This window comes from Castor canadensis, chromosome 12 (assembly GCF_047511655.1).
Source record: "Castor canadensis chromosome 12, mCasCan1.hap1v2, whole genome shotgun sequence".
NCBI classification, from domain to species: domain Eukaryota; kingdom Metazoa; phylum Chordata; class Mammalia; order Rodentia; family Castoridae; genus Castor; species Castor canadensis.
Window position 1 is genome coordinate 61104943 of NC_133397.1, and position 13718 is coordinate 61118660.

At 47.4% G+C, this 13718-nt stretch overlaps 1 protein-coding gene across 1 annotated transcript in view; it reads right to left on the reverse strand.

The window, feature by feature from the left end:
* Tgfa (transforming growth factor alpha) overlaps nt 1-13718 on the reverse strand; it is a 98631-nt gene that overhangs the window by 6346 nt on the left and 78567 nt on the right. Inside the window, exons 3-4 of the mRNA XM_074049917.1 lie at nt 11663-11783; nt 1706-1855 (exon numbers count right to left, since the gene is read on the reverse strand). Of these exons, the coding sequence (XP_073906018.1) occupies nt 1706-1855; nt 11663-11783 (271 nt within the window). The remainder of the gene's footprint in view (nt 1-1705; nt 1856-11662; nt 11784-13718) is intronic.

Here is a 13718-nt window from a genome sequence, read left to right on the forward strand (position 1 = left end):
GTTGAAGGCCTTGCATCATGGCTACAGCTCTGCTTGGACAACCAGGACCACCTGACTCCAGCTTCCCCAGCTGGCAGCGGGGACTGGCCAGCTTCCCAGCTGCGATCCCCATAAAGAAGCAGTTGAGAAACTCCACCAGTGTAGCAATGGCCTCAGAATGGCCATCAGACTTGGGACCAGCCTCCACCTCTGGCTGGCAGGCCTAAAGGATGCAGAAGGAGGTAATTCTTCAAGTACAGCTACTGGCACAGCAGGAAATGGATGGGCTGAGTTGCCTCATGGAGGAGTGGGAGAATAAGTCATGGGTCTCAGTGGCTCTGAGTCTTCTTTTTAGGACTAAAAAATTATTCTCTAGTTTTAGAAAACCAACCACTCTGAAAAGCTATGTGACTGGAATCTGGAAGCAGCAGGGTGAAGAGGCTCCTGCCTCCCTCTGTGGGCTGCAATGAGGGGTTTTCAGAGTTAGCATGAAAAAAGAACCAGGGAAACCAAAAAAGCAGAGAAGAAAGCACTGAGACATCAATCAGCTAGAGGCCTGGGATGTCATGAAGGACTTCATTCCCACGCATTCCAGCCTTAATGTATATAATCTATGCATCTGTGGACTGGGACTGAGAGGTTTTGCAGTTGACATGAGCCAAAAGACCCATGAGGAAAAAACCCAGCGGTAATGCCTCTTTTGGTCTAGGATGGCATTTCATTTTGTTGTTGTTGTGGCATTTACAAAAGTTCTTACAAAATACATCAAATATATCATAGTTGAATTCACCCCTTCCATCATCTCTCATGGTATTTCATGAGCCTCACCCCAGCTTCTCTCTCTCTGTCCTGCCTTGGAATATGAAACTGAGAAAGTTACTAAACCTTTGAATCCTGGGGCAGCAAGGCCAAGAAGGGACTCCGAGATCTTCTTACCTAAGCTGCTTCTGTCACAGGTGGAAAACTAGAGGCCAAAGGAGTTGACCAGGGCACAGGGTGCCCCTTAGCTTGGAGTCTGGGCTGGGGCAAGTGGATTCCTGCACATATCCAATGAGAGCTCTCTGTGCCTTAGAAATTCCGTTAGTTCCAGAGACTAAATCTGGCCTAGTACCAGGTGCTGGGAATCTAGCACTGCACTCTCCAGAGTCTCCACCTGTGCAGAGCTGTCCAGTGAGCAAACAGGGCCAAGACACTCCTGCAAAGTCTCTCTGTCTGACACTCAGCACAGCTTCCTGGAGGACTCAGCACAGAAACTGGATTTTGTAGGATAAGGAAGGGCAGAGGGGAAGAGAAAGGGAAAGGACTATCAGGGTGATGATCACCAGCCTGGAATAACAGCAACTGTGCCTTCTGCAGAGAGAGAGAGAGAGTGCTGCTTCAGCTACCACCTAAAGGAGGCTGGGAGCCGTTTCCAGTGCTCTCTGAAATTGAGTAACCTACCCAGTTTATCTATCACTCTTCAGAAGGCTTCCAGAACAGTAGCAGAGAGGGAGCATGCCTTCCCTTTGATACTGGCTTCTAGTAGTACACAAAAACACCACTGGGCACCCACCCAGGATACTCCAGACCTTGGCATGGCTTGGCTGCCACACTGTGTTGAGAGTCATCAAAGTTCTTCTTTGCTTTGCTGACACCACTCACAATTTGCAGCAATCAGCTATGCTGAGGTGGCCCTGGTAGGAACAGGCTGGCAGGGGACCTAACCTCAGGGGCAGCAAATACTCACTGTATCAGCACACATGTGATGATGAGGACAGCCAGGGCCACAATGGAGACCACCACCAAGGCAGTGATGGCCTGCTTCTTCTGGCTGGCGGCCACCACAGCCAGGAGGTCTGCATGCTCACAGCGTGCACCGATGTAGCCAGTGTGGCAGCTGGGGAAAAAGGGAATGTCAGTGCACTGCTGATGGAAGGTCTTGTCCCTCACCTGTTCTGGGAAGGCTGGACCAGAGAGACCCGGAGCCCCTAGGAACTCCAGCTGTTGCCATGGGAGAAAAAGGTGCGAGCAAAATAACTCCTACTTCCTGTCCACAGGCACTGCTTGCTGAGAGGAGAGGGGACACTGATTCCTGAGGATGAAAGGTGTTGCCCAAAGCACTTAGTGATTATTCCTACTGGGCTAAGCCTTTGGGTGGGGGGAGGGGGAATAAATGCAGGAAGGTGTTATGTCAAGAACTTCATTTCAGCAGCTGATAAAAATCCAGGTTATTTTTAAACCAAATGTGTATATTCAGAATTTCTGCTGAGAGGAAGAAAAAACACTCAACTCACTGGAGACATGGCATGTGCTTCACTTTTCTTTGTTCATCCAGTTTAGTCCTGTAAGTATTTCCTGGTGGCCCAGTGCACAGAGAATCTCCAGAAGTAAGTAACAGATGGGGGCTCAGCACCATGACCTACCTGGTCACAGTGAGACTGGAGAACTCACCAGACTCCCGTGAACCCGAGTCCTCCCATCTAGCAGTACCTTGCTGACCTCCACTCACTACGGGAGGGCACCAGTGAGGTCATGTGTGAAGGTGCACACACCACTAACCCAAGGTGGAGAGTTAGTGGCATTGCTCTTCTTCCAGTGTCTGGCTTTGGTCCTGACAGTAACAGCCCAGTGTTACGCACAGTGGTTCTCAGCTGGTGGCTGTGCTCTCTAGTGCTAAGGAAATGCTGGATGTTAGCTTACAGCATAGGATTCTTCTCAATAGGAGCTACTTAGCTTGCCCCTGGTCCCTCTTTATTGTCAATGAAAGCATTTGATTAGGAAAATCTCCCTTCCCACTGGGGGCTTCCTTGAGGGGAAGCCCCACTTCACATGCAGGATTTAAAGTTTTTTTTTTTTAAATCTTAGATATTGCAATGATAGCTAAATCTTTTTTTTTTTTTTTTTTGCCCCAAAGAGTATGTTTTGATTAGGTAGCCTGCAACTTTCACCTGGTGGTTAAAAGGGGTCTGAAGAAACACTGAAAGGGAATTGACAATCCTGAGGCACCTGCCATTGTGCTAGGCTGGCCCCAGCACCTTTTTACTTGTCTCCTCTAGACTGGTCTCCTCTGCTGCCAGGTCCACAGGAGCTGGCCACAGGATAAACATGCCACATCTGGAGCTACAAGGAGCCACATGACAAATGTGGCATGTTTTCCTGGAGCACAGATTTTGCTCAATGTTACAGAAATTTTAGCATTTTTATGAAGGAACAAGTGTTGTATGGGTTTAACATTTATTGCAAGCACGACATGCAGAAAAAGTTGCTGTTGAAGGTACAGCATGGGATGTTTGTTTCTGAAACAGAGCCTGGCTATGTAGCTCAGGCTGGCCTTCACCTTGTGATCCTTCTGCCTTATGCTCCCCAGTGCTGGGATTATAGGTATGTGTCACCATACCCAGCTTGTTCTTTTGTTAAGGGCTATTTTATGTTTAACATTCATTTTCTCATTTAGTCCTTGAGTGAAAAAATCAAGTCCTTTCTGGGGACTCGGGAGGAGTTTGCATGTAGGCCTGCTGACTTGAGTCTGGCTCTCTCTCACTTACCCGGCTGCTTCACCTGCATGCTAGATAGAGACTGGGGTGGGAATGTCTTTATCAAATCTGGCTTTTGGGTTAGCGTCTAATCTTGAAAGGGTAAAAGAGATTTGAGAGTATCGGTTGAGCTCTGTGCAAAGGGCTTGCCATCTTCGGCAAATAAGGAGGCCAACTGGGATGGAAAACGTAAGGGTTCTCCATAGACCTGGGAGGAGAGACCAGGCTCTGGATGGTGGAGGGTCCAAGTGGAAGGTGGGGGTGTGGTCTTTGGTAAGAAGACTTGTCTTGGAAAAGGATTGGGATCCCCAAATCTGAATAACACCGATGTTCAGGGCAATGGGACAGGGATGGATCTTGTTTGATTTGAACAAAACTCTGCAAAGGCAGAAGTGAAGAAGCAGTTTACCCCTTGGCACTGGCTGGGGGCGGGGGGAGGTGACAGTGGACCACAGTTGAGGCTGGGGAGTGATCCACATTGACTCAGGTAGTGCAGACCTCTAAACTGTCCATGTTTAAACAAAGCTGCACCAAGGATCCCTCTAGCCCCTCCTCAAGTTTGTAACCTGTACCCACAGGTCCCCTATCTTCCACCTGTCTCAACTCCTGTTACCGTCTTGGCCTAGAGTTTACCTCCTCACTCTTGTAAAGACCATATTCTCCAACAGTATGTACTCTACACACTCACTAATTTGCCCAGTCTCCCATCCATCCATTTTACCTTAGCTCAGTCACTGGCTATCCTGCCACCATGCTTAAACACCTAAATGCCCACACCCGCCTCCTTGCTTCTGTAGGGCAGGAGCTTGCGCTACAAAACACTCAGCTGCTCTTATGAGGGGGGGAAGAAAAAGAAAAGATTGGGTGCTACCCTTTTTATTTTAGACTTAATTATGCTAATTATTTTAGGCACAAGTCACACAAGGAGGTTGAAGGGTCACGACACCTGGCTGCAAATGAACCTTTACCTCAGGCAGGCACTGGTTCCCACCTAGCTGAAGATTAGACTCACCTGGGAAGCTCTGGGAACTGCCAGGACCAAGGCCACACTCCTGGTTTGGGCACTCAGGTGATTCTAGTATGTAGGCAGGCCTGAGAGGCCCAGAGGTAGGACTACTATGGATGGAATCAGCAACCAACAAGTTCAAAATCAGCCATTTCCCTTCCTCCCTCCTCTCTCTCAGCATTTGCCAGGCTGGTGGCTGTAAAATGGCCTCCTATCAAGTGCTAGAGAAATGGAAGACGCTGCAACCCATTTAAGTAAAGATTTTTGAACAGGTGTTATTTGTCATAAAGGGGAATGGGCAATGTGTAACCAGACACTTTCTTACCTCATTTGACAACTTTCACATTTAGAATGGGTTTGTGAGCCCCTGACAGAAGTTGTGTTAATCAAACACAACTTAGTAGTTCTGGAAATGAGCTCCAGAACTACACTGAGGCTGCTTCCCTACAATAAGAACAAAAAGCTGGGCGCTGGTGGCTCACACCTGTAATTCTAGCTACTTGGAAGTCTGAGATGGGGAGGATCTCAGTTTGAGGCCAGCCCAGGCAAACAGTTTTCAAGACCCCATCTTCAAAGTGATAGAGCAAAATGGACTGGAGGTATGGTTCAAGTGGGAGAGTGTCTGCTTTGCACTGAAGTGCAAAAGCCCTGAGATCATACCCCAGTTCCGCCAAAAAAGGAGGAAGAGGAGGAGGAGGAGAAGAAAAAGGAAGGAAGAAAGAAAGAAGTGTGAGAGAAGGAAGGAAAGAGGTGGGACAAGTGACTTGTCTGAGCTGCAGAAGGACCCAGGGGGACTGGGGCTAAGGGGTGGGCTCTCCAGTCCTGTGGTGATGTGGCCCTCTGCAGCCTTTTTGTCTTTTTCTTGTTGATTAAGTCTGAAGGGTTCTTTTCTTAGGAGCAAACACTGTGGTGGTAGTCCCTCTATTTTAAACATGAGGAATTAAACTGCCTATGGAAGCCCTTCCTTTCTCTTCTAAGTCCCTCCTTTGCCAAGTGCCCTTTAAGATGTAAGGATTATGATAACACATATAGAACTGCACTCATATTTAAAATTGTTCTTATGAAAAAATTTTCTGTTGGGCCCAGTGGCTCATACCTGTAATCCCAGCTATATGAGGGGTGGATATAGAAGGATCACATTCTGAGGCTGATCCAGACAAAAAGTGCAAGACCCTACCTGAAAAATAACTAAAGAAAAAAGGGCCGGGAGCATGGTTCAAGTGGTAGAGCACTTACCTACCAAGGGAAAGGTGCTGTACTGCCAAAAAAAAAAAATTCCCCATCTAGAAAAGGAATATTTCTAAGCAAAGTGGAAAGTAGATAAACTACAATAAAGCAGAGAAGGAAAAAAGGAAATCTATATTGCACCAATTACATTGTTTCACTCATAATATTCTGTATAGTTTAAAACATTTTTTAAAATTTTATATACATTTCTCATTTAACATCTGTATTACTTTTTACTGACATTAAAAACCTCTGCAAAGCCATTTTAAATGCCTGCACAGTAACATATGTACCAGAGTTTGGTTCACCAAACTCTTACCATTTAGAGGATTTCCAACCATGGTCTCCTGACTAAGGCTAGGTGAGTACCTTTGTGCACACACCTTTGTTTGCATTTCAGTTTATGTCCTTGGCAAGGGTCTCAGAGGTCCGCACAACATGGCACAGACTCTATAGCCAAATTGCCATGGGTTCAAAGCCCTCTCCCCACTTCCTTCCTGTGTGACCTTGAGCAAGTTACTTAACTTCTCTGTGGACAGAGTCTGCATTTTTAAAATGCAATAGTAACAAGACCTACCTGAGTTATGAACACTAAATGAGATAGTATCTTTTAACATGCAATAAACAGTGCTGACCATAAAAGGGCCACATAAATGACACAAATATAAATAAAAAGATGGGAACATTTTTAGGGCTCTTGAGATATGCTGTCTTTATTTGCAGTGATGTATTCTTCAGCAGAATAGTATTCTGATTACTAGCCAGGTATAGATTCCAATATAAAGCAGTCCAGGACCAAGGTTCTTTTTTTTTTTTTTGCGGTACTAGGTTTGAGGGCCTCACACTTGCTAGGCAAGTGCTCTACCACTTGAGCCACTCCACCAGCCCTTTTTTGTGTTGGGTATTTTCGAGAGGGTCTCATGCTTGGACTGGCTGTGATCCTTCTAATGTCTACCTCCTAAGTAGCCAGGATTACTGGCGTGAGACACCGGCAGGTAGTTTTAGAAGTATGTTTTATACCAACTTGCCTTTAACATGGAGAGGTCCAGGGGTTGGGAGAGGATGGGTATACTTGGTCCAGTGGCCCGAGAATGGGTCTCCCCCTATCTTGGCCTCTCAAGAACCAGATTCACCCAGTCCAGGGCTAGAAAGGGTGGGCTGCAGACAGGGTTTCCTTTGCAGTGAGCCAAGGGTCTTGTGGGAAATCAACCCTACTCTCCTATCCTTTCAGCTGGACCTCCCACTGTTCCTGGGCCGTGAGGATGGCTGCATTGCTGAAGTGATGGTGACAGTGCCCATGGCAGCCACAGTAGCAGTGCTTATGCAGTGCGTGTGGAACTGTGCTTGGATGCTCTCTGGTAAAGTCCCGGATAACGGTACCAGAGATTGTTAGCTGGTGATAATGATAGAGATCATCTGGATCTAAGCCACTGCAAGGTGCTGAGTGCTTAGACTGTGGCTAGAGAGACCTAGAAACTAAATCTTAAATAGCCTCAGACATCTAGTTGCTTGGACAGTAATTACTTTATCTGCTTCTCATTTCCGACTCCGCACTGCACACCTGCAATGCAAACAAGGGTGTGTGTACAAAGATAATCACCTAGCAGTGGTCAGGAGACCATGGCTGGATATCCTCCAGATGGTAAAGAGTTTGGTGAAGCAAACTCTGGTAGGTATGTTACTGTGCAGGCATTTATTTATTAGCATCCCTAGTTTGCACACAAATTGTCACTTAAGGGTCTAAGTCATTTATGTGGGAGACTCAGCTGGATTTCAACTCAAGTCTGTCTGACCTTCAAATCCATACCTTTAATTGAGTTATCTCGCCTGGTTTGTGAGCCTCACTATCTGCTTCTGGTGGAGGCAGTGGGGGAACCAGGATGTGGGCTTTCTCTTGACTGTCGACCCAAGCCATGCCCTGGGAGGTACCCCTCCCCGACCTGCTGGTGTGGAGATGGCAGTAGATCTACATAGAGTAGTTCAGGTACCAACAGGAAATCACCCCCTCCCATACCAATCTGCTGTCCTGGCAGGGGCAGCCCTGCTCTCGAGTTTCTTGGGATGTTTGACGCTGTTCAGAGTGCATTGGAATGGTCTGTGGTCAGGGCTGTGGGGAACGCTTGCCTTGGCTAACTTGATGTGTTCACACTTTGCTGTGGGCATGCTGTCAGGGAGTTCAGCAGTCACTGAGGAGCATTTAGGACAGGTGAGAAAATTCAAATAGTTGCCACACTGGAACCCTTAACACTTGTTACCTGGGTGGCTTCCTGTGACTGTTTTCCTTTGTTTGAAAGCTCCTGCAGGCAGCAGAACAACAGTTTGCTGTTGAATCTACCTCAGGGAAAGGGTGGCTACTAATCTGGCATTTCTAGAGGTTTCTAGAGCATTAGTGTTAGTGTCTGTTGTGCTGTGTGGTCAGTCTGGGCCTCCCCTGAGGTGTCTATGTTTGAGGACAATTTTTATAACCTTTGGCCATATTTGACTAGTTATTAACTTTTTAAATTTTCTCACTTATAGTATGAGATGCCACTTTAGGTTTTCTAGAAACCTAAAGACTCTTGTTCTTATGGAAGACTAAGAAACGTCTAAGAATGGATGGCAGTAGTTTAGAAGGTGACTCCCTCTTTTGAGACTATAACCTTGGCTGGCTGTGGCTTTCGTATAAAGCCATGACAGATGGGGCCATACCTCAAGATATGTCAGTTTTATGGACCAGAATGTTGAATGTTTCAGCTCCCCAAAGCTGGGGTGGTTCTTAAGAGCAGGGACAGAATGTTCTGGCTTTCTCTGCACAGACGGGTGGGAATTAATTAGTAGAACATTCTTCTAGTTACTGTAAATATAAAAAGGTATAAGGCGTGGTCCTGTCCTCCTGAGCTTGTGAGCCTGAAGAAGAATAAGGGAGAAAAATTGGCCTCTAGGGGTAAGGGCTGCTCTTACTGGGCTGTGTGCCCTCAGAACAGGGTGGAGGAGATGCCATGTCACGCTTGTCCCCAGTGCCCTGCCATATCAGAGCATGGAGTGGCCTTTAGATGAAGCCCTTGAGGGGGTTATACAGATGCCTGAAGGGGACCCAGTGGGCTGGTGTAAGCAGGATAGCAATGGCAAGTGATGGGTACCAGCATTCTGTGCTGGGGAAGGGGGGAACCAAGGATTTGGAGAGGATGAGCCTTGTCCGGGTGGTGGTGGATGTACCTGAATCTCTGTCTAGTTGCTGCACATGGGAGGTCAGGCCCAGCAGTGTCACTCTACTGTTTACTCAAGAGTAGCAAGGTACCAGCAGGGAAATGTGATACCTAACTTCTAAAATGGTGACAGCTAATTAAAGCCACCAAAGAACAACATGAAACATCATCTACTGTCACATAAAACATGGCTGTTCCCAGCAGTCAAGATCTAGGGGGGACTGAGGGAAGCATTTGGTCATTGCTTGCAATCCCACCTCTGCCATCTACTAGCACTGGGGCTCCAGGCAAGTTGCTGATCTTCTCTGAGCCTCAGTTTTCTCACTTCTACGGGAAGGGCAATAATTTCTCCTGGAGAGATTGTGAGGAATGTGTGAGATGCTGTGTGTGCAGTACTGGACACCATGCCTGGTGTAAGCTACACTTTAGGAGCTTACTAGCATGACCAATGGGAATATTTATAATGTAACTTGCAGAGAGAGAGATGCCAGTGGTCCTGATTACCAAGATGGCATATATGTGAATGTGACAATTTTCTTCCTTAGGAACCAGACTGGGGAGAGCAGGAGAGCAATCACCTACTCCTCAGCTCTAGGAAGCTTCCAGTGGCTGATGGAGTCTTAGCTGCAGATAGTAACTGTCTGACTCATCTGATGGCCCAGGCTCCAGGCTGCCAGCTCTCTGAAAGTTTACACCAGCCCCTGATCAGGTGGGGAGGGCACCTGAGGACTCACTTCTGACCCACTTTTGATCAGAATGTGGTAAGGATTTGTCTTTTATCTCCAAACAGAATCTTCCTAATGCATAGCCTGGTGCACATTGAGGCCCTGAGCTGGACTCTGAGCCTAGCACGAGCACTGCTGATAGAGAGATTGCCTTTTCCCTGTTGGTCAGGGAGGCTTCCAGATACCTGGGTGGAGAGGCCAAACTCCCTTCAGGGCCAGTGTTTTCCCACAATGACCTGAGTACTAATAAAAACAATCCCATCAGTCCCCTGGGGCCCCTGAGTGTGCACTTTAAAAAGAATGATAATCACAGGTAATGACGGTGTCTGATCATCAACATCATTGTGTTTTGTGTTTATGGGGTGGGGAGTTTCTTAGCTCTGCAGACATTCCCAGGAGGAAGACAGCCAGTGTGCCTCCCCTTCTTCCTCTCCAGGCAAGGCTCAGAGGCACCCAAGGGCCCTGCCCAGGTGCACACAGGCACACAGCTGTAGCCCAGGGCGAGCAGGGCCCTCCCACCACTGCAGACTGCAGCAGGCTCTCCTGGTGTCCACTGCCTCAGGCACAGTGCATCCAAAACCTTGAGATCATGCCTGAGAACTCAGCTTCAGGAGCCAGAGGCTCAACTCTGCTATGTGACCTGGGTGCAGTCTCTCTGCACCTACCTCATGGGGTCATTGTGAGGATTTAATGAGTCAACACATGGGAAGTGCTGGAAACAGCACCCCATACAAAGTAAAGCTCAAGCAATGCTAATGTTTATTAACATTTTGTAGTATTTATGGTACCACTAGATTGGGCCACATGAAATTGCTAACCCTTGACCATTTTTGATCTATAAAGATAACAGTTCATATGGAACACTGCCTCTTAACTAGGGAGTCATTTTTGCCTCTCCTTTACCCCACTCAGGGGACACTTGGCAATGTCTGGAGACACTTTTGATTGTCATGACTGAGGTATCTAGTAGGCAGAAGACAGCCAGCGTTATTCAATGCACAAGTCAGTCCCCAAAGGAAGAATTACCTGACTCCAAATGTCAGCAGTACCAATGTTGAGCATGGACCTACCTTATGGTATTTGACTATGGACAGATGGCCTTTAAACATCTCTTTCCAAAGCTTACATGGCTCTGCCATGGGATGCAGACTCACTTCTAGTAGGCTCTGGCCTCCAACCTTGTTGTGGCCATCTGACCTGTAACAGCCAGGCCTGGAATGACCTCTCTGCTTGACCCACTTGGCAGCCCCTGACCCCCACTAGGGGAAGCTTTCCTTTTAGCATGTTTCTATTCTAATCTGGCCGACATGGCCATTGCCAGTGGCTCTTAATTAACGTGATCCCCAGGCTCCACTCCTGAGGATTCTGATTCGGTATGTGGGGTTCTCTGTAGGCAGAGGCTTGGCCAGGTGTGGGAGTCACCAGGCTGTGGCATGCTTCTTCACTTACACTCTACTCCTTGTTCTCTGACCACTCAAGTATACTGACACTTCGCATATACTTCTGGCTTATTTCATTAGCTGGACTGAAAAGTTTGCTGGAGTTTAGAGACTTCACCTTAGAGGCGCTGGTCACTCACAGGCACCTTTCCCTCTGGGAATGCTAAGTAGCAAACTAAATTCTAATCCAGAATTTTTCAGACTTTGCTGAGCCTGAAAGTCACCTCGGAGGCTTGTAAAAAATACAGATCCTGGTTCCAGCCTCCCGGGGCTTTACCTCAGGGGCTCTGGAACTTGTGTTTTGGGCCAAGTAATTTTTTCCCCCAGTAAAGGAAATTGACCTCAGGGTCTCTCCCTTCACTTTGTTTTTAAGTTTTTCAGGTAGGGTCTCTCACTAACATTGCCTGGGCTGGCCTTGAACTGTGTTCCTCCTGTCTCTGTCTCCTGAATAGTTGGCCCTGACCAGATGGTTTTGAAGGAGATGTTGCTTGGTTCGCTGCTCTGGTCCTCCAATGTGCCTAGCTCAAGGGGTCTCAGGAGCTTATGACAAACCTTGAGGAGGGAACCTCAGGGGAGTAGGGACACTTACACACATGCTGGCTCGTCCTCCTGTACCAAAAACCTGCAGGTTCCATGGAAGCAGAACTGAGTGTGGGAATCTGGGCATTCGTTAAAGTGTGACACCACAGCTGCAGCCACAGGTGGGTCTGCTGGGGAGAAAAGAGATACTGGGCTCAGATCTGGTTATAGCTGGCACATATATCCCCAAGTCTCTCCCCACCCCACTTCAGGGAAGGTGAAGCCCCTGGTGGTTGGGACTTCCTGTCCTCACTCAGAGCCCTCCTTGTGGTGCTCTCACTCACTTCCTATGCCCAGTACAGTACAGCCCCTCCACTATGTATTTTCTATTTCTTTTCTTTCTGTGGTCAAGAGAACAACATCCCCCAAAGATCCAGAGTAATTCAAAGATGCCAGACAATTTTACTATTTTAACCTAAGAGCTAATGTCATTTTTGCAAAGTGACAGCAATCATTTTTTAAAAAGATAGCCTTCATAAAAATCTTTTTTCAAAGCAAGACACCAGAAGAAAGGTACAAAAGAGCCTACAACTATTAAATTGTTGTAGAGGCAAAAAGAGTCAACTCAGAAAGATGTTTATGATACATGGGAAGGGGAATTAGTGAATTTCCAATAGGGTCTGTAGTGATTCAACTAGAAAAACGGTTAACCTGCTAACCTGGTTGTAGGGTGTCACTCAGTGTGGGACCAGGAGTGATTACTTAAATTTTAGCAAAGGGAGCCTGAGAAAAGTGGCAGAGTCCTACTTGGGGAGTAGCACTGGGGCCTCCTCATGGCCACAATGCTCACCTTGAGCAGGGTCACGGAACCTCAGGGGCTTCCTCTGCTGGCTTTCAGACAGGAATAAAAACAGCCAGCCAGCTCAGAAGCACTGTCACATATAACACCCCTTTGGCCTGCTGATCAGCACAAAGGCATTACTTTGGTTTATCTTATTCTACTCCCATGTGGCCAAAGGACACTTGTCTGTCCAAGTGACACTTGAGGCTCGGTACTCCCATCACCTCTTCACAGATCCAGCTGTGCTTGTGTTTTGGGGATCTGGGGTGGAGTGTCATTCTTTCCCATTTATTCTTGGAGCTCTTGCTTTCTGAGAAAGGAGCAGAATATTTCCTATTGTGAAGTTTTAACATAGATTTGAATTTTGCCTCTGTCACCTGGATGGTCTCTGCCATCTAGCTGGTTTCTTCATACCAAGATGGGGGCTCTACTTACCTCATTGGGGGTGGGGGAAAGGGGATTTGAAGTTTAATGAGGTAATGCTTAAGTTCTGTCCTCAACAAACTGGTATAGAACTCTCCACTGTCTGCTCTCCTATTATCCTGATGTCCTGAGATATTGATGAATATCCACTGTGAGAAAACCCTTACAGCATGTCACCCTCTCCACCGCTATAAATTCAGTGAAGTGTCACCAACAGTCCAAATGTCTTCATCAGCCCCCAGTGACAGTCAATGTCACAGGTGACAACAAGCAGAGAGACTGATAGCCTTGGGCCCCAGCTACAGGGACTGCTGTGCCTAAATGGCCCTGGCTGATTACAGTGATGGGGGCGAGCGGTGGGGTGGGGGGGCCTGGGGTGAGGAACAGCCCTATTTACTCCCAACTGTGGGTGACAGAGATGCTAAACTGAAGCAGGAAGGGAGGCTGTAGCTACATCTCTGGCTTCTCTGTGCTCCTTGTGCTCCACCGGGCTCTGAGCAACTCCAGGGGATGACAGGGAAAGATGAAGAAGCTAGAGACTAGTAGATTTACAGGTTCCAACAGGCTTTTGCTAAGCTCCACAAAAGGCCATTTAGGCCACTACCTCCAAATGGCTGGAGGAAATTCCTTGTCAGGGCTCTGAGCTGGGCTTCTCTAAGACTGGCCAACAGCTTCTTATCACTGGGAGCTTGTTAGAAAGCCAAGGTCATGGGCTCACCCTGGACCTAATAAATCACAATCTTTGGAGGAGGGACCAGGAATCTGTGTGATAAGCTCTCTTGGTGATTTTTTGGAAGTCAAGTGTATTGAGATGGAATTGCTATAGAGCAACATTTTCCCTGCAGGTAGTTCTGATATATAC